Source organism: Eriocheir sinensis, chromosome 67, assembly GCF_024679095.1.
Source record: "Eriocheir sinensis breed Jianghai 21 chromosome 67, ASM2467909v1, whole genome shotgun sequence".
In the NCBI taxonomy this organism is placed as follows: Eukaryota; Metazoa; Arthropoda; class Malacostraca; order Decapoda; family Varunidae; genus Eriocheir; species Eriocheir sinensis.
The window spans coordinates 4731805-4759257 of record NC_066575.1 but is presented as its reverse complement, the minus strand read 5'-3'; the positions used below and the strand labels follow the sequence as shown (position 1 = coordinate 4759257).

Genomic DNA, 27453 nt, shown 5'->3' with positions numbered 1-27453 from the left:
TGAGAGAGAGAGAGAGAGAGAGAGAGAGAGAGAGAGAGAGAGAGAGAGAGAGAGAGAAATGACACACACACACACACACACACACACACACAATGGAACAGAAAAATATCAATAGAAAGAAAACCGAACCTTCTTTGGACCACCACCATCACCCTCCTTCCCTCCACCCTTCCCTCCACCCTTCGCACCTTCCTCCACCGCCTTCCCAACCCCGACACAGGGCTGGGGGAGGTTGACCTTGTAGCCCGCTATGTTCAGGAGGATGGCCAAGTCCTCCTCGGGGCTGAAGACTCCCGACGGCATTACGTGCTCCACAAACTCGTTGGTGGTCATGGCCAGGAAGCTCACCCGCGGCAGGAACTCGTCCACCTCCTCCTTCAGCTGACTCCGGTGGGGGTCGACGCCGCGGGATGCCATACGGACCTGGCCCCTGCGGAGGATGGGTGTGGTTGAGCGGTTGATGTTTTTTATTTTATTTTTTTATTTTTTTTATTTTTTTACAGCAGAGAGGTCAGTTCAAGGGCATAAAAAAAGGAAACAAATATGAAAAAAAAAAAGCCCGCTACTCACTGCTTCTAAAAAGAGTTAGAGGAGTGGCCGAAAATTGGCGGTGGTGGTGTTACTGTGGTTAATTTTTGTAAGGGTCGTTTAGGGGGGTTGTTAGGTTAGGTTAGGTTAGCATAGGATTCATATAGATAGTTGTGGTTGTTGTTGTTTTTGGTGGTGGTGAGGTTGGTGTTGTGGTTGTGAGGGACGGGTGTTGAGGGTTGTTAGGTAAGGTTAGGTTTGAGAAGAAGGCTAAAGTTGGCTACACTGTATAGATAGTTGTGGTTGCTGTTGTTTTTGGTGATGGTGAGGTTGGTGTTGTGGTTGTGAGGGACGGGTGTTGAGGGTTAAGTTAGGTAAGGTTAGGTTTAAGAAGAGGCCTGGAGTTGGCGACACTCTATAGATTGTTGTGGTTGCTGTTGTTTTTGGTGGTGGTGAGGGACGGGTGTTGAGGGTTAAATTAGGGAAGGTTAGTTAAGAAGATGGCTGAAGTTGGCTACACTGTATAGATTGTTGTGGTTGCTGTTGTTTTTGGTGGTGGTGAGGGTGGTGTTGTGGTTGTGAAGGAAGGGTGTAGAGGGTTAAGTTAGGTAAGGTTTAAGAAGAAGCCTGGAGTTGCCTACACTACACTACACAGTACAACACAACAACACGACGGAGCCTAAGACAACACATCACAAAACACAGCAAACAACACAAATCAAACTCACCAGGTAATAATACATCGGAAGACCAGGGCGTGCGAGGCTTGAGTGAGGTACTTGAGGAGGTGGGCCAAGGCGGGGCGCTCCAGTTGACCCACGGACGGAGAGAGTAGGAGGGACGCACCGCACTCCCGCACCATCTGTAGGCACACACAAACACACAAACACGTGGCATTATACATAATCACCAACAACTGCACCTAATCACATAAGAGCCAACATAATCACAAGGAATAGGCAACAACTGCGTCTAATTGGCTGTAATAACGAAGATTTGCATATTAGGGTGAGCATTTACGCTCAGGTGTGGAGGTGGAAGTTGTATATGTATTCTACGTGACTCAGACTCACCTGGCGGCTGGGTTCGTCTGGTCTGCACAGGTAACGGTGATTTAGAGGAGGCATTGATTAGGTCACGTGAAAGGTAGACAGACATAAATAAATAGACAGATTGACTGATTGATGGGTCTATAGATTTTTTTTTACAACAAAGGAGACAGCTCAAGGGCACAAAAAATGAAATAGTAATAAAAAAAAGCCAGCTACTCGATGCTCCTAAAGAGAATCCAAAGAGGTGGCCGAAAGATGAATTGGAAGATAGATAGATAGACAAAAATGTAGATAGTTTGATAAATAGATTGGGGACTAAATAGAATCACTGTTTTCTGGCATGATTTGTTCTTTTTTTCTTACTGGAGCCGAATATTACGGATTTTTTTATATACATTTTGTTGAAAGATAGATAGAGAGAGAGATTTCCTCTTTTATCACTTTGAGTCCTCTCTTTCCATCAGTATCCGTCTATATTTCGTCTATATCATCACATTTTTCTCGTCTTTATTCCCTTGTTTCCTCTCTCCCTGCATCAGTGAATGTCTGTATTTCTTCTATATTAACACCGTTTTTTCATATTTTTATCCCCTTGAGTCCTATTTTGCATTAGTATCCTTGTATATTTTTTCTATTTCGTCACATTTTTCTCGTCCTTATTCCCTTGTTTCCTCTCTCCTTGCATCAGTGAATGTCTGTATTTCTTCTATATTAACAACGTTTTTTCATATTTTTATCCCCCTGAGTCCTATTTTGCATTAGTATCCTTGTATATTTTTTCTATTTCATCACATTTTTCTCGTCCTTATTCCCTTGTTTCCTCTCTCCCTGCATCAGTGAATGTCTGTATTTCTTCTATATTAACACCGTTTTTTTCATATTTTTATCCCCTTGAGTCCTATTTTGCATTAGTATCCTTGTATATTTTTTTCTATTTCATCACATTTTTCTCGTCCATATTCCCTTGTTTCCTCTCTCCTTCCATCAGTGAATGTCTGTATTTCTTTCATATTAACACCGTTTTTTCTCTTATATCACGGAGTTCTTTCTTTCCATTAGTATACATCTATGTTTCGTCTATACTATCACATTTTTCTCGTCCTTATTCCCTTGTTTCCTCTCTCCTTGCATCAGTGAATGTCTATCTTTTTCATATTAACTCATTTTTTTCTCTCTGTATCATGGCTCGTCTATATTTCCATTTTTCGTATCTTTCATTCAACACGGCAACGCCCCTGCAGGTACACTTTCGTTTTTACAGCCGTGTATTTCTTATTTCCTTTATCCGCTTGTGCCCGCTCTCCCTCCATCAGCATATGTATCTATCCCCGTTTTGCGAGACCACCGGCAACTATACTTTTATTTTTATCACAAACAATTTTACTCTCGTCTTAATCCCATGTTGCCTTCGTTCCCTAAATCAGTATCTGTCTGTATTAATCTTATTCTCACTATTTTTAGATAATCTCCTTGAATATATGTTTTTCTCTTTATATTCTTTCTTGTTTTTTTCTCTCATTTTGTCATCTTTCCTTCAATACATGTTTTTCTTATTATATATTTTTGTATTTTCTTTTTTTTCTTAATCTTCTTTAGCTAATCTCCTTGGATACATGCTTTTCGATTTACATTTCTTCTTGTTTTTATCTCATTTTGTCTTCTTTTCTTGAATAAATGTTTTTCCTATTATGTTTTTGTTTTATATAATTTCTTCGTTCCTTAAAACAGTGTATCCGTATTTGGCTTTTTTGCACTTCTCTTTAGCTAACATCACTGCATCGATTTTTCTTATTTTATTACGACACGGTTTTGATCCAATCTTTATGCCTGCTGCACTCCATCCCTTTATATCTTTACTCAATCGCTCTCTCTTTTTTTATCATGTTTTCGTTTACCCTACAAATTTTATAAAGCTCCGTTTTCTTTTGACGGCATATTTTCATTTTATCACGACGAGCTATCTTCGCGGTCCTTATCCTCTCTGCACTCTAATCCCTTTGCGTCTATATATATCTTTACTCCATCGCTGTTTCTTTCTTTATCATTACTAACGTTTCTCCTTTTATTATGCTTTCGTTTCCCTCACAAATTATATCAATGTTTAGTTTCCCCTACAAATTCTACCATGCTCCGTTTTCCTTACATCATTCTACCATGCTTTTTTTCCCCTTCAAATTCTACCATGCTCGTTTTCCTTACATAATTCTACCATACTCGTTTTCCTTATATAATTCTACCATACTCGATTTCCTTACATTATTCTACCATGCTTCTTTTTCCCTTCAAATTCTACCATGCTTAGTTTTTACCTCACATTCTACCATACTCGCTTTCCTTACATAATTCTACCATACTCGTTTTCCTTATAATATTCTACCATGCTTCGTTTTTACCTCACATTCTACCATGCTTTTTTCTTCCTTCAGATTCTACCATGCTTCCTTTTCCTTACAAATTCCATAGTCTCGTTTTTCCCTATAAATTACTCTAACTCCTTCGGCCACTCCTCTCCAATCTTTTTAGGGGCAGTAAGTAGCGGGCTTTTTTTTTCATTATTGGTTCTTTTTAAGCCCTTGATCTGTCTCCTTTGCTGTAAAAAAAAAAAAAAAACCTACCTAAATACTCGCCTCGATTTTTTCCTCGTATAAATAATTCCAGTAATGATCATCGAAAACTCCACCACATTTAGGTTTTATATTATATTTTTCTGTAGTTATTTTTGTTGCTGCATCATCGCTTTTGTCAGGCTCGCTTGTGGATGGATTCGTATTATTTTCTGAACAATTATTTTCACCGGCCTGACACGGTAACATTTTAGATTTACCTGCATATCTATTTTATGTTTTATTAATCTCCTACGTATTATTTTGTTATCGCGCGTTTTGTTATCATTTTGTTATCTCTGTTTTGGTTATCGTGTTTTATCATCGCCTTTTCATATCGGTGTTTTAGTCACGCATTTGTTTCCTTTGTTTTCCCATTTTATTCTTAGGGTTGAAATGTTTATATATGTAATCATTTATGCTCCTCCCTGAATTGTTAAAACTTGATTCGTTGGTTAGTATTGTTTTATTTGTGTTTTTTCTATTCATTCTTTCTTTCTTTTTCTATTTTTCTTTTTCTTTCTTTTTGCTGTGCCTCAACTAATTATTCATATGGTCATTTCCGTCACTCATTGAATTGTTCGAACTTTATTTGTTGGTTGCTATTGTTTTATTTGTGTTTTTGTTACTCATTTGTTTACTATTCTATCCCTTATTATTGTTATACCTCAAATATTTATCCATGCAGTCATTTACGCCCCTCAGTGAATTGTTAAAACCTCATTTGCATTTTATTGTTTTCAAGCGTTTATTCGTGTATTTTTTTATTGTCTCTGTCATTAATTTATTCGGTCATATTAACTATCTTTTGTGGGGTCGGGAACTCGCAGAGAGAAATCGGAATTCATGTTGATTGAATCGCCTCAGACACTTGTCCCTCACCACCTGGACAACACTATACACGCGTTCTGTTCTATCTCTTTAATTAACCTTCTATGTATCTTTTTTTACGGTAACAAACTCAGGCGGCACTATTCGCATTATTTTAGTGTCCTATCTCTTTAATTAACCTTCTATGTATCTTTTTTTTTACGGTAAAGGAGACATATCTATGGCAAAACGGTAACAAACTCAGGCGGCACTATACGCATCCTTAACAAACTCTTTAACTCTATTTCAGTGTCCTATCTCTTTAATTAACCTTCTATGTATCTTTTTTTACGGTAAAGGAGACATATCTATGGCTAATCGGTAACAAACTCAGGCCGCACTACACGCATCCTTAACAAACTCTTTAACTCTATTTTAGTGTCCTATCTCTTTAATTAACCTTCTATGTATCTTTTTTTACGGTAAAGGAGACATATTTATGGCAAAACATTAACAAACTCAGGCCGCACTACACGCATCCTTTGCATCCTTGGGAGCGGTGAGTAGCGGGCTTTTTTTTCTACACTCTCTTTGTTGCCCTTGAGCCGTCTCCTTTATTGTTAAAAAAAAAAAACTAACCCTATTTTAGTCATACTTTTTTTATAACGCTGCTTTTAAACTCTCTTTCTGTAGGACCTAAAGGCAAGCAAATAACTGAAAACAGATGACAAAAAAAAGAAACTAATTATTTTTAATGAATTATTCTCCCGGTGAACGGTGCAAGTAAGAGAACATGCTCAATCTTTTTTAGGAGCAGCAAGTAGCGGGCTTTTTTTTTTTCATTATTGTTTTATTTTTTTGTGCCTTTGAGTTGTCTCCTTTGCTGTAAAAAAAAATACAAAAGACAAAAAAAATAGTTCGAGCGTTTTTTTTTTGTTTTTTTTACAACTAAGGAGACAGCTCAATTTATTTATCTCCTCCTGAATGATGCAAGAAAACAAGCAGCTAGAGAAAGAACAACAAGGGATCAAGCAACAGAGAACAATAAGTACGAGAACAACCAGTAACGGAAGCTGCATAAGTGGCGCCATCTGCTCAACGCGGCGGATCAGGTCAACAAACAGGGGTCATCGTGCCTAATGACGTCACGCTGGGCAGCCTCATAACGCTCTCCACCTGCATAACGTTGCCCATTACACGTTACGGTATACTAAGAGCTGAGGGTGGAGGGAGTGATGGTGGTGGTGAGGGGTGGAGGTGGGGTGTGGGGAAGGGGCGGTTAACGTTAGTGTTGGTGTGATGATCTTGTGAGGGGGGAGGAGGTGGTAGGGGAAGGGGGGCTGTTATCGGTAGTGTTGGTGTGGTGATAGTGTGAGGGGGGTGGAGGTGGTAGGGAAAGGGGGGCGGTTATCGTTAGTGTTGGTGTGATCTTGTGAGGGGGGTGGAGGTGGTAGGGGAAAGGGGGGGTTAACGTTAGTGTTGGTGTGATGATCTTGTGAGGGGGGAGGAGGTGGTGGTGGGGGGAAGGGGGCGGTTATCGTTAGTGTTGGTGTGATGATCTTGTGAGGGGGGTGGAGGTGGTAGGGGAAAGGGGGGGTTAACGTTAGTGTTGGTGTGATCTTGTGAGGGTGGTGGTGGTGGTGGTAGGGGAAGGGGGGCGGTTATCGTTAGTGTTGGTGTGATCTTGTGAGGGTGGTGGTGGTGGTAGGGAAGGGGCGGTTATCGTTAGTGTTGGTGGTGATCTTGTGAGGGGGTGGTGGTGGTGTGGGGGAAGGGGCGGTTATCGTTAGTGTTGGTGTGATCTTGTGAGGGGGGTGGAGGTGGTAGGGGAAAGGGGGGGTTAACGTTAGTGTTGGTGTGGTGATCTTGTGAGGGGGGTGGAGGTGGTAGGGGAAAGGGGGGGTTAACGTTAGTGTGGTGATCTTAACCTCTCCGGCTCACGACACCCTCTCTGCTACACCGTGTTCCTAACTGGCTTCAAAATAATTCAGCGTTGCCAGATGGTGCAGAGGAAATTTCAGTAGATTATTGCAAGAAAATTCAGTAAGTAGGTAAAAATTCGGCAGACGCACTTTAAAATATATGCAGTGGTTCTTGTGATATATGTTAAGTATATAGAATTAAGTTAAAAAGCATTATATCAGTATTTTTTTATAGCTGTTTGGTGAAAAATTGGAAAGGCTGTTAATATACAAATACACAAATTATTCATGAGATTGGTAAATTATTTCTGAGCATCAAAATTTCAGTAGATCTCATGATATTTCGGTAGATCTGGCAACGCAGGGCCGCTTCATTGTAAGGGGTACTGGTGGTGGTGGTGGTGGCTGGGGTTAGTGTTGTGCTCTTAACGATTCAGCTTCACGGCCACTCACTAAACCAACTTCACTTTCACTCTTCCCCTTCTTCCTCCCCAATACCTTGTCTGTTGAAGCTGCTAAAGGTAGGGGAAGGAATCGGAGGCTGTGACTTAGGCCTACTCGAGGGGTTCATTCCTAGTAACCTTTGAACCGTGTCTTTTTTTTTTTTTTTACATCAGAGGATACAGCTCAAGGGCAACAAAACCGGTACAAAAAAAAAGCCCGCTACTCGTCGTTCCCACAGAAGTGAAAAGTAAAGAGTAGTGAGCTCCATCCCATGATATAACTAATTCTATATGATATCTATGCATCTCTCTTATCATTTGTTTACTGACACCTACTTCCCCAGCCCCTTCAATATCCATTTCTAATTTTAATCCAACCTTCTCTTCAAATGGTCCTGTACATCTTGCATTTCGCTTCTTTGGTTACTATTAATACCCCAGACCCTTGATTATTCCTTACCAATCTGAACACATTTCTTTTCCTCCTATGACGTAATCCATTTCATTTTCGGATTCATCTTTTGGCACTACACGATCTTTGCTGTTTAGATTTCGGATAGTATTAACCCGTCCGCTGCGATTGGCACGGATTTGGCTTTCAGTGGTAATAATAGTCCCAGGTCTTTCTCTGCCTCTATGGTGGATAGTGGTTTCCCATGTGGTATTGGTGTGCTGGATATCCCCTCCCAAGATGCAGGACTTTACATTTTTCCTCACTGAACCGTAGCAGCCACTTTTTGTTCCACGCCTGTAGCTTGGTGATGTCTTCTGGTAGGACACCCGCAGTCAAGGGGTCAACTCGATCCCAACTGGCTTCACATTGTCCTCCAAACACTCCCCCCCACCTTTCCCGGCCTCCGTTAATGGTGTGGCTCCAGCACTGTGGCTTCATCGAGATTAACACACACGGCAACCCTACACTGAAGACAAGTTGGCATGGAGTCAGGGATGCCATGTTATCGTACTCACCACACGGGATTTTCTTACTTCTAACGCGTAACGCTCATAAAAAAACTCTATACTTAACATTTTTAGCAATAACTAGAAATGGATATCGTTATTTTTCATGAGTGCGACGGTTTTTGGTCTGAAATGGGCGAATATAAGAGGCTGAGTACGACAATCTGGCAACGTTGCATGGAGTTAACGATCCGCAGCCACAGACTTCGCTCAAAGCACAATAGACGATTAAGTTAGTCGTCTTCTCTTAATGCAAGTTACCGTGAACTTAATTAGCAGCCATTAGCACATGACCGCCTCCAGCGCAGTATATGGCTAAGTTAGTCAATCATCTTCCATTAATTAGTACAGATTTCCACAAGCACTCAATCTGTACCCATTAGCGGACTTCCCCTACAAACACATTAAGCTTAAGTTAGTCATCCTTCATCGTCTTTGGTCTACATAACATTTGAAACATCTAAAACCTTTTATTCAATCTTCTTCAATAAGTGAGCCATTTTTTTTTTTTACAACAGAGGAGTCAGTTCAAGGGCATAAAAAAGGTAACAAATGTGATAAAAAAAACCCGCTACTCAAACCATTGTCCGTAAATAGAAATAAAATGGAATAGAAAATAGAATAATAGAATAGAAAATAAATAAAATAGAAATAATAAAAGGCCGGAAAAACGCTGCTCCTGAAATTAAACCTGATGGAGACCCCGAAAGATATGATTTAATTTATTGCTGGTGGCGGCGTAATTTACAGTCACTTAGCATCCTGAGCGACGGGCAATGTTAACACTATTTTGATTTCTTTGACCAGCCGTTGTCTAGGCAGAGCTTTTCTTTCTAGGCGTCATTTAACCCGGTAGCAGCGACGAGCCAAATTTGTAGCTTTACCGTGTAGCAGCGACGGGCCAAATTTGTGCCATGAAATAAACCCCCAAAAATAGATGATACATAATCTGATCACAAGTGCTTTGATATTATTATGAAATGGTTTGTGTGAGGGGTGATTTTTTCTCATTTTTCTAGATTGGAGGGACCATTAAGAAACATGATCCCCGCTGCTACCGGGTTAAGTGATTTTAATGGAAAAAAGATGCTCAAACTCCCTTCGTTCATCCCGGCCCATCCAGCAAGAGGAAGAAACTGCTGATGAGTGACGTGAGGGTGGATGAGTGAAAGAATCCTTGCCCGTCCATCACTCACTCTCCACACATTTTATTCATCATGGTAATAGTCGTCTTATACTGAATGCGTACGCTATGGTTTAATTGACGACATTTACGAGATGATTATTAGGGGCGTTATGACTTGGCGCCCTAACTGCAGGGTCTTATATCGCCGGGGATTTACGAGATTTTAAGCAGAAAAGATACAACTCTTCCCGTTCGAATTCCACATCAGAAAGAAAACACTAATGACTAATCTATTATTCTATTTTCTATTCTATTTTATTTCTATTCAATGACTATGGCTCACTTAATTACGGCCATTTATTATTTCTATTTTATTTCTTTTATATTCTGTTATTCTATTCAAGTCGCCTTATATTCATCTATATCCCACGGGTCCTTAACAGCATTTACGGGCCTTCAACACACATAATAAGGTGATAAGATAAATTGTTCTGTCCTTGGAATATCGCATTACAAAGATAGCGCTGATGAGGAAAGAAAGAAAAGGCTAGTGAGCGGTGATTCAAGTCGCCTTACGGGTCCTTAACAACATTTACGGGCCTTCAACACACATAATAAGGTGATAAGATAAATTTTTCTGTCCTTGGAATATCGCGTAACAAAGATAGCGCTGATGAGGAGCGCCATTAATCCTCTCCGCTTCTCCTTGCCTCCTCCATTCTCTTTTCTCAAGCCATTTTCCTTCTTCCTTTCACCTCCATTCTTCTTCCTTCTCTTACTTCCTTCTTCCTTCTACTGCTTTCTCCCTTCCTTTCTCTCCCTCCATTCCTTCCTCTACCTCTATCCTCGTCTCTCCTTCCTCTTCCCCCTTGCTGTAAAAAGAAAGATTAAAAAAGACACTAAACGCTGCTCCTGTAAAAGAAAACAGAATTGTGTGTCCAGAAGAGAGGTCAATGTTGGATGGAGAGGCGTGTTAAACTGTTAAAACCCGGTAGCTGCGGGGATCATGTTTCTTAAAGGCCCCTCTAAGCGAGAAAAATGAGAAAAGATCATCACTCACGCAAACCATTTCATAATATATATCAACGCATTTGTGATCAGTTTATACATCATCTATTTTTGGGGGGGTTTATATGATGGCAAAAATTTGGCCCGTCGCTGGTACACGGTAAAGCCACAAATTTGGCCCGTCGCTGGTACACGGTAAAGCCACAAATTTGGCCCGTCGCTGGTACACGGTAAAGCCACAAATTTGGCCCGTCGCTGGTACACGGTAAAGCCACAAATTTAGCCCGTCGCTGGTACACGATAAAGCCACAAATTTAGCCCGTCGCTGGTACACGATAAAGCCACAAATTTGGCCCGTCGCTGGTACACGGTAAAGCCACAAATTTAGCCCGTCGCTGCTACCGGGTTTTGATATTCCCCTCTTGAGAAATAATTACCAAAACAGTTCGTTCTTTCCCACGCATTTGGCATTAGCAAGAAAGCATCAGCGAGGGACGGCTATGTAGGTATTCACTCTCATTTCAATATACATGAATGAGGCTGGCTTCTGTAATGGCTGTGGGCTTGATGCGGTGAATGGCGAGACTGAGCAATGAGTGAATGAATGGTCGATGAAGGAGGCGAACCCGCGTCCCTCTTTTTTGTGTGTGTCAAGATTAAAATCAAACTAATGGAGGTGGATGAATAAAAAGCCTCGAGAGTGAATGATGAACGAGCGAGGTTCCTTTTATTCCCAGGCAGTTGAAGCGGAAATAATGACTTAATGAATGAATATATCAGGGATGAGAGAGAGAGAGAGAGAGAGAGAGAGAGAGAGAGAGAGAGAGAGAGAGAGAGAGAGAGAGAGAGAGAGAGAGAGAGAGAGAGAGAGAGAGAGAGAGAGAGAGAGAGAGAGAGAGAGAGAGAGAGATGAAGAAAAAAGAGGAAGGAAAACGAATAATCTGAAAGAGGAAAAAGAAAGTAGGAACGGACAATGAAGAAAAGGAAGGAGGAGGAGGAAAAGGTGGAGGAAGAGGAAGAGAATGATGAGAAACAGAAAAAAGGACAAGAAGAAGCAAAAGTACAAGAAGTAGAAAAAGACGAAGAAAAAGAAGAAGAAACACAAGAAGAAACAGAAACAGAAGAAAAAGAAAAAGAAGAAGAAGAAGAAGAAGAAGAAGCAGAAGAAAGAAAGAAGGAGAACACCATCCCTTCACTATACCTTGCTGCACCGTTGGAAAGAAAGAAACAAACACACTTACAAAAAAAAGGCAAAAAAACTTACCTTGACGCACCGTTGCAGCAGCCTGAGGTCCTTTATCGTAGTGGCAACGTTGTAGATGCTGAGAACGGTGCCTGGAGTGACGTTCTCCCGGAGGTACTGAGGAGAAGAGAGACGAGGGGTGAGAGGGGGAGAAGATGAGGGAACAGGGATGGATGGATGGATGCTGTGAAGAGGGAGAATGACGGTGATGAGAAGGGAAGGCATCGTAGAGAAAAAGTGAAAGAAAGGGAGAATGACGGTGATGAGAAGGGAAGGCATCGTAGAGAAAAAGTGAAAGAAAGGAGAATGATGTGGAATTGTATATGAAGAATGAGGAAAGGAATTAGAGTTGAAATGAGAAGGAAAGAACAGCAAATCATAAAGAGAGTGGCAAGAGTGATTGATTATAGAGGAACGGGTGAAATGTTGGAAAGAAGAACAGGGAAGAAACAGAGAAGAGGAAAGGTGGAGAGGAGAAAGGGGAGAAGACACAGATAACACAAACACGTACATGAGAAAGAGATTAGTCGGCATTGATAAGATAATAACTAGAAATGTCCTGAAATGTACAAGGCAAACATTACACACACAGAGACAGGCAGACATACAGACAGACAGGTAGACAGAAAGACACAGAAAAAAAGACATACATACCAGAAACAGAAAGACAGGTAAACAGATACAGATACATTCATAAACAGAGACAGACAGACACACACAAAAAGATATGAATACAGTCAGAAACAAAGAGACAGGTAAACAGACACACAGACAGAGCAAAGGGATACAGCCATAAACAGACGCACAGACAGACGGAAACAAATATAAGAGATACAGCCAGACTCACAGACAGACACATTGAAACAGAGAAACACACATAAAAGACAGAAATACCACCAGAAACACAGACAAACAACACAGACATCACACATTACCCACGTCTCAACCATATTCAAGACAAGACCCAAAATCATTTCCCTCAAGCTTCACCCCAAGTGCTATACCGTCTCGGGGGTCGGATGAAGCGTCCCCTCGCCTGCCCCTCGCCGCCCGCACCCCGGCAACGATTAATTACTCGCTGACAGGGAAATCTTGTGGAGTGACGACAGCGTTCAGCGGGGTACGCTTACCTGCCTCTCGCTAATGGCCCAGTGGAGGTGAATGTTAATCCTCTCCCTCTCTGGCGTTACCTGGGTGGATGGTAGGGGGAGTGAGGGGAAAGGGGAGGTGGAGGAGTATGTGGTGAGGGGAATGGTGAGGAGGTGGGAGGGTATACTATGGGGGAAATAGAAAAGGGAGGTATTTTTAGGATAAGGGAGGAAGGTTGTGTAGGGAGGCGGGAGGAAAGGTTGAGGAGAGGAAGAATGGAAGGAGGAGGAAGAATGGAAAGGAATTGGATGAAAGAGAAGATGTTGAAAAGAAGAAGGGTGAGAAAGAGAAAGAAGGAAGAAGAGGAGTGAGGAAGAATGGAAAGGAAGAAGGGGTGAAGAAAGGCAATTGGATGAAAGAGAAGATGTTGAAAAGAAGAAGGGTGAGAAAGAGAAGAAAAGAAGGGAAGAAGAGAGGAAAGGAGTGAGGAAGAAGGGAAAGGAAGAAGGGAAGAAGAAAGGCAATAGGATGAAGAAGAAGAGATTGAAAGGAAGAAGGGTAATGAAGAAAGGAAAAGAAGGGAAGAAGAGAGGAAAGGAGTGAGGAAGAAGGGAAAGGAAGAAGGGATGAAGAAAGGCAATAGGATGAAAGAGAAGATGTTGAAAGGAAGAAGGGTAATGAAGAAAGGAAAATAAGGGAAGAAGAAAAGAAAAATACTAGGATGAAAAGAATACAGGAAAAAACAAAGGATGAAGGGGAAAGGACGGGGATAAAGAGAAGGAGAACAAGGGGCCGCTGCTGTCTCCAGGGACGAGGCGAAGTTGGTTGCAAGACTTTCCGCTTCGTAGACTTTTGCCCAGCGAGGTCAAGGAGGCAAGATGAATCACTGGAAACGTGTGTAAGCCTATTAAAGGACACGATTATGAGCACTGTATCTTGGCACCACACTGAGTAGTTTGGAAAGTTTCGTTTAGTCGGCGCAACATCTGTGGTCATATGCCGGAGAGAGACAGAAGGGGAAGGAATTATACACCAGGAGACGAGACACAACCCCCGATTAATACCTGGTACCCATTCACTGCTGGGACCACAATGAGCACGTTGCTTGTCTTTCTTCTGGTGGTGATTTGTGATGTGCTAACGATATCGACAAGTACTTCGCTTCAGGCCATCTGGCAGCTTCTGTTATAAATGGCACTATGGCCTGGGTAAGGGACTAATTGTTTTTACAGAGTCATCAGTAACAATAGTGTGGCGAGGCTGTCATAGCGGAGCCTTGATAGCCAGTTAACAAGCAACAGGTTCTATCATTCCAGTCCTAACCCCGCTATTACCAGCGTAGGCTCGCGTGCAGTCTGCCAAGGCGACGCTGCACGCTGCTTATATTAGGATAAACACATAATGGCGTCAGGAGGATGTGTATTCTTCCCTTCATTGTCAATAGAATGTCTACTCTCGGGGTCCTTGGGTATGAGTGTTAGGCATGCCTGTGTCCTGCGTCGAGGTCAGCTGATGACGTGACCTCTTCCGTGTCTTAACCCATCCGCTGCTATTGGCACAGATTTAGCCTTCACTGGTAGTCTGGAAACATATACTCCCAGGCCTTTCTCTGCCTCTGTGGTGGATAGTGTAGTGTTTCCCATGTGGTATTGGTGTGCTGGATATCCCCTCCCAAGGTGCAGGACTTTATATTTTTCTTCACTGAATTGTAGCAGTCACTTTTTGTTCCATTCCTGTAGCTTGGTGATGTTTGACTGTAGGAAATCCGCAGTCAAGGGGTTAACGGTGGCGCGGCAGGCTGGCAGTGGGCCTTAGCTGTGTGTGTTCTCAGACTAATAAGGAAAGCAGGAAGTTCAGAGTCTATCCTCTTTGACCTCGCATGTTCCAGTCTTTGTTTACACGCCCTTGAGAGCACTGAACGCTGGCTCCATTGTGTACATTGAGCTTTCGCTACGTTCATCATTCTACAGAGGCATTAATACCGAGGGTCACGATACCCGAACAGGAACAAGCCTTACATAAAGCTTTTTGAACACCTGTTGTACCTAGCGGGCGCATATCCTTAGGTAATGATGAGAGAGAGAGAGAGAGAGAGAGAGAGAGAGAGAGAGAGAGAGAGAGAGAGAGAGAGAGAGAGAGAGAGAGAGAGAGAGAGAGAGAGAGAGAGAGAGAGAGAGAGAGAGAGAGAGAGAGAGAGAGAGAGAGAGAGAGAGAGAGAGAGAGAGAGAGGAGAGGAGAGGAGAGAAAGGAAAATAAAATAAATGGAAAATGAAATAAGAGAAAGGAAAAGAGAAGAGAAGAGAAGAATAGGTCTGAATAGGTACAAGCCTTACATAAAGCTTTTTAAACACCTGTCTGCGCCCTTGTAATAGTAAGGACTGTCTTCTTAAATCAACACGCAGAGTACCCTGCATATGACAACAGCGCAAAGGTATATTCCCTCAGCATGGCCCTTAGCTTTCCGTGTTGACGTGTTGACGTGTCCGGCTTCCCGTGTGCCGTGCGTGCCGTCGCGGACATAGCCACGTCACCTGGGCACATGTTTGCCTTACACTAAAAAGGATGGACTCCCTTGAAACGTCACTTTAATGAACAGCAGTCACGTGTGTTTCTTATGGACACTTGGGATACAGTAACACCTAGCTGGACAAAGGAGCACAATAACACCCAGCTGGACAAAGGAGCACAACATGATTAAAGCAGGTGAAAGAAAGGAAAAATATAACCAGGTGTAAGTTCCCCCTGCAACGATGATTTCCCAGTACTGGTCATTTATCACCCACGCAGCGGCTGTCCATGGCGGCGACACCTTTAAACTTATCTTGGTGTCGTTACTTCCCGATATCCCACCTCCCTCACCTCCCCCTCCACAATTATCTCCCTCTCTTCCCTTATCTCCCACTCCCCCTCACCTCCTCCTCCACCCTCACCTGTCCCTCCACCTTTACCCGCCCCTCCATCATCACCCGCCCTTCTACCCTCACCTCCTCCTCCACTCTCCCCTCCCCCTCCACCCTCGCCACCCCCTACCCCCATCATGTATTCATTTAGAAAACTTGTCGTGGGTGTCGTCATACCTAGCGGGCGCATATCCCTAGGTAATGATGATTAGAGAGAGAGAGAGAGAGAGAGAGAGAGAGAGAGAGAGAGAGAGAGAGAGAGAGAGAGAGAGAGAGAGAGAGAGAGAGAGAGAGAGAGAGAGAGAGAGAGAGAGAGAGAGAGAGAGAGAGAGAGAGAGAGAGAGAGAGAGAGAGAAGAATGGAAAATAAAATAAATGAAAAATAAAATGAGAGAAGAAAAGCGAAGAGACGAGAAGAGAAGAGAAGAGAAAGGGAGAGAGAAAAGAAGAAAAAAGAGGAGGCTTGGCACTGTTCCCTCACCTGCGAGCACTGTTTGAGGAGAGCCAGCACCTGGTACTTCCTGGCGAGGAGGGCCACCTGCAGGGCCAGGCCGAGGGAGGGGAGGGGCGCGGGACCGCGGTACATGTGGCGCAGCACAAAGAGGAAGGCTTCGGGCGGGTCCTGGCTCACAAGCACTTGCAGCCCGGGCCCGACGCCGTGGTACAGGCACGCCTCCAGGACCGGGGAGTGCATCGCTAGGACCATGCGGTGGGCCTGGGGGGAGGGAGGGAGGGATGAGTAGGTTGTTTTGGTGTGGGTGGTTGCAGGGAAGGGAGGGGTGAATGAGTTGCCGTGGTGTGTGGTGCAGGCCAGAGAAAAGTGAGTATAGGTTGTCTTCTTTTGTTTTTACAGCAAAGGAGACAGCAGAAGGGCACAAAAAAAATAAACAATAATAAAAAAAGCCCGCTACTCGCTGCTCCTGTCAAGAATCCGAAGAGGTGGCCGAAAGGGGGGTCAATTATGGGAGGAGAGGTGTCCTGATACTTGTCTTGGGATTGGTGGTGTAGGTAGGAGAAGATGAGTAGGATGTCTTAGTTTGGGTAATACTGGCAAGGGAAGGATAAGTAGGCTGTTTTAGGGTGAGTGGATATAGGCAAGTAAAGGATAAATATGTTGTTGTCTTCGTGTGTGTGGTAACAAACTTAAGTAGGGAATTATAAGTAAAGTTGAATCTGATTAACGTGAAGTGAACTGAAGAGCAAAATGTCCTCAACGATAATGGCCCTCTAAAAAGTGACTGGAAAAGGGGTCTGTACAGCCTGCATTATCATATCCCACTATCTGTATGCATTACAATCTCACTACCTATCTATCTATCTCTATCCACCTCTATATCTACCTCTATCTATCTGTCTATCTATTTATCTGTCTATCTATATTTGTCTATCGCTCTAGCAACCTATCTGTCGAACTGCTGCGTCAGGAAGCTTGGAAGAGTCAAAGCAGAGACGCTGAACTCACTACCTACATTGCAAGGTTCAGAGTTTCGTCAGAAGGAGCTAAATGCAGTGAGATCAGCATGAGATTGGATTGAGACCATGCTACGCGGCGGGAGTGTCACCTTACATTGCATAACTTGTATTCACGGACAATGCGATCTTACACCTGTCTCGGGATGGCCAGGTGTGAGGACTAGGAAGAAGAGGAGGAGGAGGAGGAGGAGGAGGAGGAGGAGGAGGGGCGAAGTGGGAGAAGGAGGATGTGAGGAGAGAGTGGGAGAGGTGGAGAGAGAAGTGGAGAGAGGGAGGGAGAAGTGGAGAGGTGAGGAGAGAGAGAGAGAGAGAGAGAGAGAGAGAGAGAGAGAGAGAGAGAGAGAGAGAGAGAGAGAGAGAGAGAGAGAGAGAGAGAGAGAGAGAGAGAGAGAGAGAGAGAGAGAGAGAGAGAGAGAGAGAGAGAGAGAGAGAGAGAGAGAGAGAGAGAGAGAGAGAGAGAGAGAGAGAGAGAGAGAGAGAGAGAGAGAGAGAGAGAGAGAGAGAGAGAGAGAGAGAGAGAGAGAGAGAGAGAGAGAGAGAGAGAGAGAGAGAGAGAGAGAGAGAGAGAGAGAGAGAGAGAGAGAGAGAGAGAGAGAGAGAGAGAGAGAGAGAGAGAGAGAGAGAGACAGACAGATATACGCTTACAAGAATTGGTAAGTGGTGAAAACAGCCGAGCATCGTTGACCAGATGAAGACGAGTCATAAAATGTTGGTCAAAATGTGTCAGGAGAAGAGTCAAGCAAAGTCAGGTCCCCGTAGCATGATCACTGTTACTGTTAAAGGCCTGAGAACAGACTACAATCAAGGAACTGGCCGATCAAAGCAAAATGTATGAATCTACCACTCATGACGTAAAGTGAATAGTGAATAGTGTTTGAATGGTGAACTATTACCGGAACACTCGTGGTTAGAGAGGCGAGGACCAACCGGCAATAAGTAGCGGGCTTTTTTTTATTGTTGTTTCCTTTGTTTTGTGCCCTTGAGCTGTCTCCTTTGTTAAAGAAAAAAAGAGTTGTGAACGCTAAGAAGTACCTTGAGCAAAAAATCTGTTGTATCAGAATGAATTTGAATTTCGCGCTTCTTTCGGTAGCAACATGGCGCCCGTGAGGCAGGTGGCGAGACTCTCCTGTTCAACGGCTTTGGTATGACGTACGGGCGAGCGGGGAATTCACGAAGAAGTACCTTGAGCAAAAAATCTATTGTATCAGTATCAATTTGAATTTCGCGCGTCTCTTTCGGTAGCAACATGGCGGCTGTGAGGAAGGTGGCGAAACTCTTTTATTCAACGGCTTTGGTATGAAGTAAGGTCGAGCGGTGAACGACCAGAATCACTATACCCGGATTACTATTTGCTTTTCTTTCTGGTTCTATTTCTTGTGTCTATTTCCCTTTTTTTTTTTGTATACCACCGCTCCCACATATGATCATGACTCCACCGGTATCATTTACAGCAGACATCAATGACCCGCGGCGGCACGCATACGTATATACTGCACCGTTATTGTGAACATAACAAAGCGAGGCAGTCATCATTACCGTAATTGTGGTAATGGTTCGGGATTATTAGCGTAAACCCCGCATGATAGGCTATACCAGGGAGGGGAGCGAGTAAAGAGCACGTGGAATAGCAAAGGAGAGCAGGGGAAAGGATTGCAAGGAGAGATAGCGGGCATGTGGGCGAGGGAGGCGGACGTATGAGGAGTGGCGAAGGGGGGCAGGGGAAGGGATTGCAAGGAGAGTTAGCGGGCATGTGGGCGAGGCAGGCAAGTAAAGGGGAACGTAAAGGAAGGCAGGGAAAGGAAGGAAGGAAGGGAAAGAAAGGAAGGAAGGGAAAGCAGGCAGGGAAAGGAAGGAAGGAAGGGAAAGCAGGCAGGGAAAGAAAGGAAGGAAGGAAGTCAGAAAGGGAGAGAAAACAGCGTAGGGAAATCAGCCAGGCAAAAAGGGAAAGCAGGCAGGAAGGAAGGAAGGCAGGAAGGGAAGAGAAGACAACGTAGGGAAATCAGCCAGGAAGGAAGGGAAAGCAGGCAGGAAGGAAGGAAGGCAGGAAGGGAGAGAAAACAGCGTAGGGAAATCAGCCAGGAAGGAAGGGAAAGCAGGAAGGAAGGAGGGAAGGCAGGAAGGGAGAGAAGACATTGTAGGGAAATCAGCCAAGCAGGAAGGTCAACAGGCAGGGAGGTTAGTAGGCAGGCAGGAAAGCAGGCAGGAAGCTCAGTGCTGGCATCAGAAGCTTGTGGCCGGGATCAGGGCGTGGATTACCTGTCATTAGTGCCGCGCCTCCCCTCAACGGCTTTGGAGGGGGGGGGGGGGGGGCGCTGAAGGCCGGACATTAGCGGGGCAGCGGCTGTTATGGGGCCGGGGGATAGCGAGGGAGGGGGGAGCGGAGTGGAGGGGCCGGGGGGGGGGGGGTAAAAGTGGCAGGGGAGGGGATGTCAGAGTGGGAGGGGGGGGGGGGTCAGGGTGGCGGAGAGGGGGTTAAAGTGGTAGGGGGAGGTCAGAGTGGTGGGGGGAAGTGGTGGGGTTCGGGGGTGCTTCCGTGACCCGTGGGAATTATGACCTCTGAACAGTTGGACACAAAAGTAGAAGAAAAGGGAATCTGATCCTTCCTTGCTATGTTGATACTTGCAATATATTTATCTCTTACTGTGACCCCAATTGCATTTTAGTTCAACGCTTCTGCCTGTGGTGATGATACTTTTTTTTTTTTAACGGCGGTGCGGTCATGCAGTGAAGAAAGTCTGATCTCATTTCGTCATGCTATATATAAAAAATGTTCTTATACTAGTGGGTCCTGAAGGGTTTCCTGGTCCAACGCAGCTACCATTCAGGCTGAGGTGTGTAGGTCAATTAGCTCTTAAATGCAATGAAGGGACTTTTTTTTACAGCAAAGGAGACAGCACAAGGGCACAAAAAAAGGAAACAATAAAATAAAGTCCGCTACTCGCTGCTCCTGTAAAGAATCCGAAGAGGTGGCCGAAAGAGCAGTTAATTACGTGAGAAGAGGCGTATCTGACCTCTTTATTTACGGAAAAGGAAACAGCTCAAGGATATAAACAGAGAAATTTAATCACTGTTTCTGCAAAAGTGGATTGAAGGAATGGCCGGAAGAGGAGTCAGTTTCGGAAGGAGAGGCGTTTTGATACGAGTACAACAATTAAACCTTGATCTTCCTCCGGGGTCTCAATGATTTCCTGGTTCATCTTCATCTTTCTTCGCGGTCTCAATGATTTCCTGGTTCATCTTCATCTTCCTCCGCGGTCTCAATGATTTCCTAGTTCATCTTCGCTCACACCCAAGCTCAGGTGTGTGCAGGTAGAGGGCTAATTACTATAACTTGTCACGTCAAGCCCTCCTACTGGCGCTTCGCTTGGTGGTATTAAAAGTGTGTATTACAGTGAAACGTTGGCAACTTGGTAACAAATGAGAATCGTTCGCAGTCAGTAAACGTTGCCTGTTGACACTTGAACTTGATGGCTCTCGAGGCAGTCAGAGTCGTTGTTAATTATGATCAAGTATAACAGCCGGTGTGTTTCCAGTTCTTTACCTTCACCTGGCCGGGTAATTAAGGCTCCTGAGTAAAGATGAATCACGCTATTAATTAAAAGTTAGAAAACTCATGATTGCAATGAACGCCGATCCTGATTAGCGAATTGGGAGTTTGTTTCGCTTATTAAGATCCACAGTTATTAGTCGGTTAGGTATTTATTTTATAACGTTGACAAGCTTATGAAGATTTGTTGTTAAGGTTTCAAGATAAGGCATGAGTTGATAAACCTTACTTAGCAGGTGACAAATGGAGTTAGCTAATGTCAGCTAGCTAGAAAAGTGTTACAGAAAAAGACTTGACGCCATGAATAATGCCTGGCTAAAGTGTTAAAAGTCGATTAGATTTACCTGGCTAAGAGGGATTTACCTGGAGGCTGAGTTGATGAAAGGAAAGTTTCGTTTAGTCGGCGCAGCATCTGTGGTCATATGCCGGAGAGAGACAGGACGGGAAGGAATTATAGGAGAAGGGAACAGATCCCAGGAGACGGGACACAACCCCCGATTAATACCTGGTACCCATTCACTGCTGGGTGGACAGGGCGTAAGGTATCGGAAAAGCCGCCCTAATTTTTCCACTCCGCCCGGGAATCGAACCCGGGCTCTCTCGGTTGTGAGCCGAGTGTGCTAACCACTGCACCACGAAGCCCCCGCTGAGTTGATGAAGCTTACCTGTTGAGCGTAGGGAGTGTTCTACAACCTGTTTGCATCATTACTCTTAGTGTTTACATCAGGGATAAAAAGTAACTTCTCTTGAAACATTTGCTGATATATACATATAGAAAGAAAAATGTACTCGTGTCGAAATAAATAATCATGCTTAAGTGTTTATTTTGAGAGAAGTTAATATTATATGTATCATTTTTTTTTTTTTTTTTATTTTTTATTGTAACGGTGCACAGGAACAGCCGAACACTCCCTCACGTGGACGCCTGAGTAGCAGTCGCTCATACTCACCCTGACGGGATTGTGTCGCCCCGGGAAGGAGATGGTGAGGTCAGCCAGGCGCGGGGACAGCAGGAGCGAGGCCACACGCTCACACGGTGTCGCCTCTTCATGTTGCCAGGGCTGCCGCGCCTCCCCCTTCACCCCGCCTCCGTCAGTCTTCCCTGTGGGTGTGAAGGGAAGGGTCAGGTTTCGTGGGTCGGGTTCAGGTTCGCTTCTTGTTTTCATGTTACTTTATGTCCTGGCGTACTCATATGCACAGCGAGGGGCGCGGGCCATGGCCTTGCACGGGCTCTTGCGCTTTCAAAAAGGTTCCATTTGCCTATTTGCCTCGTGCTCTGTTCCGGGCCCCGAGCTGGCTCGCCCCGAGACGCGGAGATGATTACACGAAAAGGCTGACTTAGTGCCGGCCTGACGTGCTCCGCGGCGCACGATGGTGACCTGACAGGCTTCAAGGCAGACGCGGTTGGCCGCCACGCTCGCTGCCATCCTTCTCAGAGTTTCCGTCTTCTCTACTTCAATACTTCAATTCCATTTACGTTTCCCAACCTCCCAGAGTGCGTGTGTGTGTAAATATATATATATATATATATATATATATATATATATATATATATATATATATATATATATATATATATATTTACGTATGTGTATATAAGGCATGATAAGTGGAAGAGGAAATAGTGACGTAAATATACGTGGCAGTTCTGTATGAGATTCGACAGCAGGGTATAGGGGAAATCTATATTATTATTATTATTATTATTATTATTATTATTATTATTATTGTATTGTTTGCCTTATAATTATTATGAAGAGAAACGGCATGGGTGTACGTGCATATCTGTGCTGTTCAGTCTGAAATCTACATTATCGAGCTTCGAGAGGATCACAGCACCACTATCTTATTGTTTTCCATTTATCTTCCTTTATCACCAAGATATTGCACGTTTTGATAGCGCGGAGCTGCAGCCTGTCTCGAGCATCCGTGTTATGGTCTTGTGCCGCCTCGTGTTAGTTTATTTCCCTCACGGTCGGAAAAGTGCAACGGCGCTTCCATTAGTGTCGGCCGCCTGCATTAGCCCTTCCGTGGCGCAGGCAGGAAGGGCCGCGCCAGGGTTAATATTTAAAAGGGGGCGTCAGCATGTTTTGAGTGCTGCTATCAGGCAACACTCAGCATCATGGTCTGGCATTGGCTGGCGCAGAGGCATAGTCAGTCATTCGTACCCAAAAGCACGTAGTCATGAGAACGGTCTAAACGCACGCCATTCACAGAGAGCAGCGTTCATCATCTTTAATTTTTGTTTATATCTAAGTCTCATATTTAAAGGGGGTCGATATATTCTGGTGCAGCTGTACAAACTAACTTATCACTCACCAGCTGGCTGCAACAAACTAAGCTGCATATATTTAGACGGTTTAAATAAAATATAGTGACGTATAATTTACTTGCTGGTTACGGGAAAATCAGAGTAAAATTATAGCATTGTGTAACGTTTCATTTAGATTTACACTTGATGTTAAAGCACCTCACCGGACATGAGGACTTAATTATTTCGTTCTACTTCATTAAATGCTGAGATAAGGGTTGCTAGCGTATGTGTGTGTGTGTGTGTGTGTGTGTGTGTGTGTGTGTGTGTGTGTGTGTGTGTGTGTGTGTGTGTGTGTGTGTAATAATAATAATAATAATAATAATAATAATAATAAAAATAAACGGTTTATTGTATGAAGAACCAGGCAGCCATAGAGCTGAAAATATACATCAGTAGAAGATTTAATGAAATGAATGAAACAAATGAACAAAATAATATGATTGATAATAAAATGAAGATAGAAATAACAATGTGTGTGTGTGTGTGTGTGTGTGTGTGTGTGTGTGTGTGTGTGTGTGTGTGTGTGTGTGTGTACGATGATATGCCTGACGTGCCGGAAATGCAGATCAACTTCCTAAACTTGACATTAAAACAAATTATAAATACGTACCATTATAAATTTTTGCTCATGTCAGAAATACAACAAACATTAGTGCCGAGAAACGCTACGTGGATATAAAAAAAAAAAAAAAACTCAGAATAAGCAAATAAATGACAGTACGCGTTCTTGGCATGCAAAAACAAGTTACTTAATCTGACCCACGAAAAGTATATTACAGATCCAGATAAGCTCCATAATCCAAACACGAGGAACCGAATACTCTGTCTCCCCTGCTGTAAAAAAAAAAAAAAAAAAAAAAAAAACGTTACATAAATACGTCAGAGTAACAACAATAACAACAACCCCCCCAAAAAAACGTTGAGACGCACTTTGGTCTGCATTAAGCAAACTTTATTTTCCAACACAAAGAGGCAGACCAAGGACTCACTCACTAGACCATGATGAAATAATGTTGGGATAAATTGGGTTAAACAAAATTAATAATGGGATAAATTGGGTTAAGGAAAATTAATAATGGGATAAATTGGGTTAAGGAAAATTAATAATGGGATAAATTGGGTTAAGCAAATTTAATAATGGGATAAATTGGGTTAAAGAATTAAAGTTGGGATAAATTAAGCTGGGATAAATCGATGTTGGGATTTATTAGGTTAAAAATAATCAAAGGTTCGGATAAATCAGGTTAAACAAAATCAGTGTAAGGATGAATTAGATTAAACAAAATGAAAGTTAGGGTAAATTAGATCAAACAAAGTAAAGTTAGGATAAATTGGGTTGAACACTAATGTCGTTGGAATAAATTGGGTAAAACGATATCAAAGTTGCGAAAATTGGGTTAAAAACGTTGGTATAAAATGGATTAAGGAAAAATGGTTGGGAGAAATTTGATTAGGATAAATTGGGTAGAACAATTACGTCGTTGGAATAAATTGGGTAAAACAATATCAATGGATTAATATCAATATCAATATCAATGGATTAAGGAAAAATAGTTGCGAGAAATTTGATTAGACGAAAATAACATTGGAATAAATAAGGTTAAAACAAACAAAAAATAACGTTGTGAGAACCGGTAAAAAAAAAGATAAAAGAAAACGTAAAGAATAAAAAGTGACGGATGATTGACAGAACAAGTGACTCAAGAATCGCACAACCATTTCTTGTATTTATATTCTGAGTTCCACTGCGACTCACGATGACAAGGGAAGCATTTTTTTCGGCCTCACTGCGATTCAAGGGAGTGAAGGGAAGCATTTTTTTCGGCCTCACTGCGATTCAAGGGAGTGAAGGGAAGCATTTTTTTCGGCCTCACTGCGATTCAAGGGAGTGAAGGGAAGCATTTTTTTCGGCCTCACTGCGATTCAAGGAGGGGAAGCATTTTAAGGGTGTGGAGAAACATTTTTCGGCCTCACTGCGATTCAAGGGAGTGAAGGGAAGCAATTTTCGGCCTCACTCCGATACAAGGGAGTGAAGGAAGCATTTTTCGGCCTCACTGCGATTCAAGGAGTGAAGGGAAGCATTTTTTCGGCCTCACTGCGATTCAAAGGAGTGAAGGGAAGCATTTTTTCGGCCTCACTGCTATTAAAGGGAGTGAAGAGAAGCATTTTTTTCGGCCTCACTGCGATTCAAGGGAGTGAAGGGAAGCATTTTTCGGCCTCACTGCGATTCAAGGGAGTGAAGGGAAGCATTTTTTTCGGCCTCACTGCGATTCAAGGGAGTGAAGGGAAGCATTTTTTTCGGCCTCACTGCGATTCAAGGGAGTGAAGGGAAGCATTTTTTTCGGCCTCACTGCGATTCAAGGGAGTGAAGGGAAGCATTTTTCGGCCTCACTGCGATTCAATGGAGTGAAGGGAAGCATTTATCGTCCTAACAGCGATTCAAGTGAGTGAAGGGAAGCATTTATTTCTTCACCACTGCTATACAATGGAGAGAAGGGAAGCATTTATTTCGTCCTCACAGCGATTCAAGGGAGTGAAGGGAAGCATTTTTTTCGGCCTCACTGCGATTCAAGGGAGTGAAGGGAAGCATTTTTTTCGGCCTCACTGCGATTCAAGGGAGTGAAGGGAAGCATTTTTCGGCCTCACTGCGATTCAAGGGAGTGAAGGGAAGCATTTTTTTCGGCCTCACTGCGATTCAAGGGAGTGAAAGGAAGCATTTTTTTTCACTTGCATTTATTTTTCAAGCTTTTTTTAGGCTTCAAGGTTAAGTGTTAGATACCTTGTTTGATTTTGTTAGGATGGCACGATTTAAAGAGCTTTCTGGGCCCTTTAAATGTGACAAGGCCTGTGTGTGTGTGTGTGTGTGTGTGTGTGTGTGTGTGTGTGTGTGTGTCGTAATGCTCGTGTCTTGGTCTTTTTGCATTTCTTTATAATTATATTTTACTACCATCATCACAGTCATTATAAATATTGCACTTACTTCGTCTCCTTTAACTTCTCGTTTCATATATATTCACAATTTTTCGTAGTCACTTATGGCTCGTTAGGTTGTCAATATAATTACCCTCGTGTGCGTGGCTCGAGTTTCATTACACACACACACACACACACACACACACACACACACACTAACAGGGAGACAAGGAACAATCTCTTATTTACTTGTCAGACGAATGTTCAGTTGCCAAGGTCATTCCCCAAGGCCGACTGTCCTCCCCTACACACACACACACACACACACACACACGGACCTTTCTTCTCACCCCGTAGATACACACTCCCTCTAGCAACAGTTCACACACACACACACACACACACACACACACACACACACACACCGGCAGCAGTGATCACAGTACCTTACCGCCACCTGTGTTCACTGCTCTCCTCTGGCTCCGTCTCGCTAGGTCCTGAGGTGCCATTCTGCCTCCTGACGCCACCCTTACACACACACTCACGCCGGCACACGCACACACACGCGAGTGACACCACCACCACCACCGCCACGGCCACTATCAGCCGCTGTCAGTGCCCGCAGCCTGCCTCCCCGCTGCCCGCCACCACTGGTAACCTCAGACTGGTGGTGATGGTGGTGGTGAGGGTGGTGGAGAGGTGATGGTGAGGGTGGAGAGGGTAGTGGAGAAGTGGTGGCGCCAGGGTGAACAGTCGGCTTTGGTACACACACACACACACACACACACACACACACACACACACAGAGGCTTATCTACATAGCTAACTGTTGATAGCTAAAAAGGTTATTGTGTGTGGTTGAGCAGTGTTGTTCTTGTATATTTTTTTTTATAGTTGTATTTAATGTCATTCTTTTATTATGATTATGTTATGTAATTTTGTATTGCCTCGTTGTGATGCAATAGTTAAAATCCTCTTCGGGCTCTTTAAGTGTGTGTGTGTGTGTGTGTGTGTGTGTGTGTGTGTGTGTTCAGTTGCCAGTGATCGCCATTTGTATCCTTGGAATCTGCGGGTTCACTGAGACTGACGGGAGGTACACACACACACACACACACACGTGATCAGTTTTATCACGTGTACTTGACTCATCGAAAAAACTCCCCTTCCTCCTCCCTCTCCATCCCCTCCCCTCCCCATTGGCGTGGCGATAAAGGGGTTCTCTCTCTGCTGTTCTCCCTCTACCCTCTACCCTCATTTTTTATTCTAACACACCGCGATCAACAGCACCGTTATTTACACTGCCTCTACTACTACTACTACTATTATATTATCTACTTTACTACTATTACTATTGCAACTAACTTTTCTTTCACGTACATATATAAAAAAAAAAGCTTCGCGATGGGACCTGTGACTAACACCCTTTTCCTTATCTTGAAAGTCATTATCATAATAAGACGCTCTCCGCCTCCTCCTCCTCCTCCTGCTCCTCCTCCTCCTCCTTTGTCTTCCCTTCTCCTCTT

The 27453-nt window shown here is 43.6% G+C and overlaps 1 protein-coding gene across 1 annotated transcript; it reads right to left on the bottom strand.

Annotated features, from left to right (window-relative positions):
- Window positions 1-26648, bottom strand: LOC126987965 (BTB/POZ domain-containing protein 6-A-like). Its single transcript, XM_050845637.1, has 6 exons — window positions 26382-26648; window positions 21654-21805; window positions 16165-16398; window positions 11717-11812; window positions 1257-1390; window positions 1-430 (listed from the first exon to the last, which is right to left on the bottom strand). Exons 1-6 carry the CDS (start codon window positions 26437-26439, stop codon window positions 109-111), a joined length of 996 nt encoding a protein of 331 aa, XP_050701594.1. The 5' UTR covers window positions 26440-26648; the 3' UTR covers window positions 1-108.
- Window positions 26649-27453: the final 805 nt, after the last annotated feature.

Coding starts and splice junctions, on each gene's coding strand:
- LOC126987965 (XM_050845637.1), bottom strand. CDS start 26,439: ATGGCACCTCAGGACCTAGCGAGACGGAGCCAGAGGAGAGCAGTGAAC. Junction 16,399..21,653: donor GGCGACACAATCCCGTCAGG/GTGAGTATGAGC, acceptor CCCTCCCCCCAG/GCCCACCGCATGGTCCTAGC. Junction 11,813..16,164: donor TCCTCAAACAGTGCTCGCAG/GTGAGGGAACAG, acceptor TCTTCTCCTCAG/TACCTCCGGGAGAACGTCAC.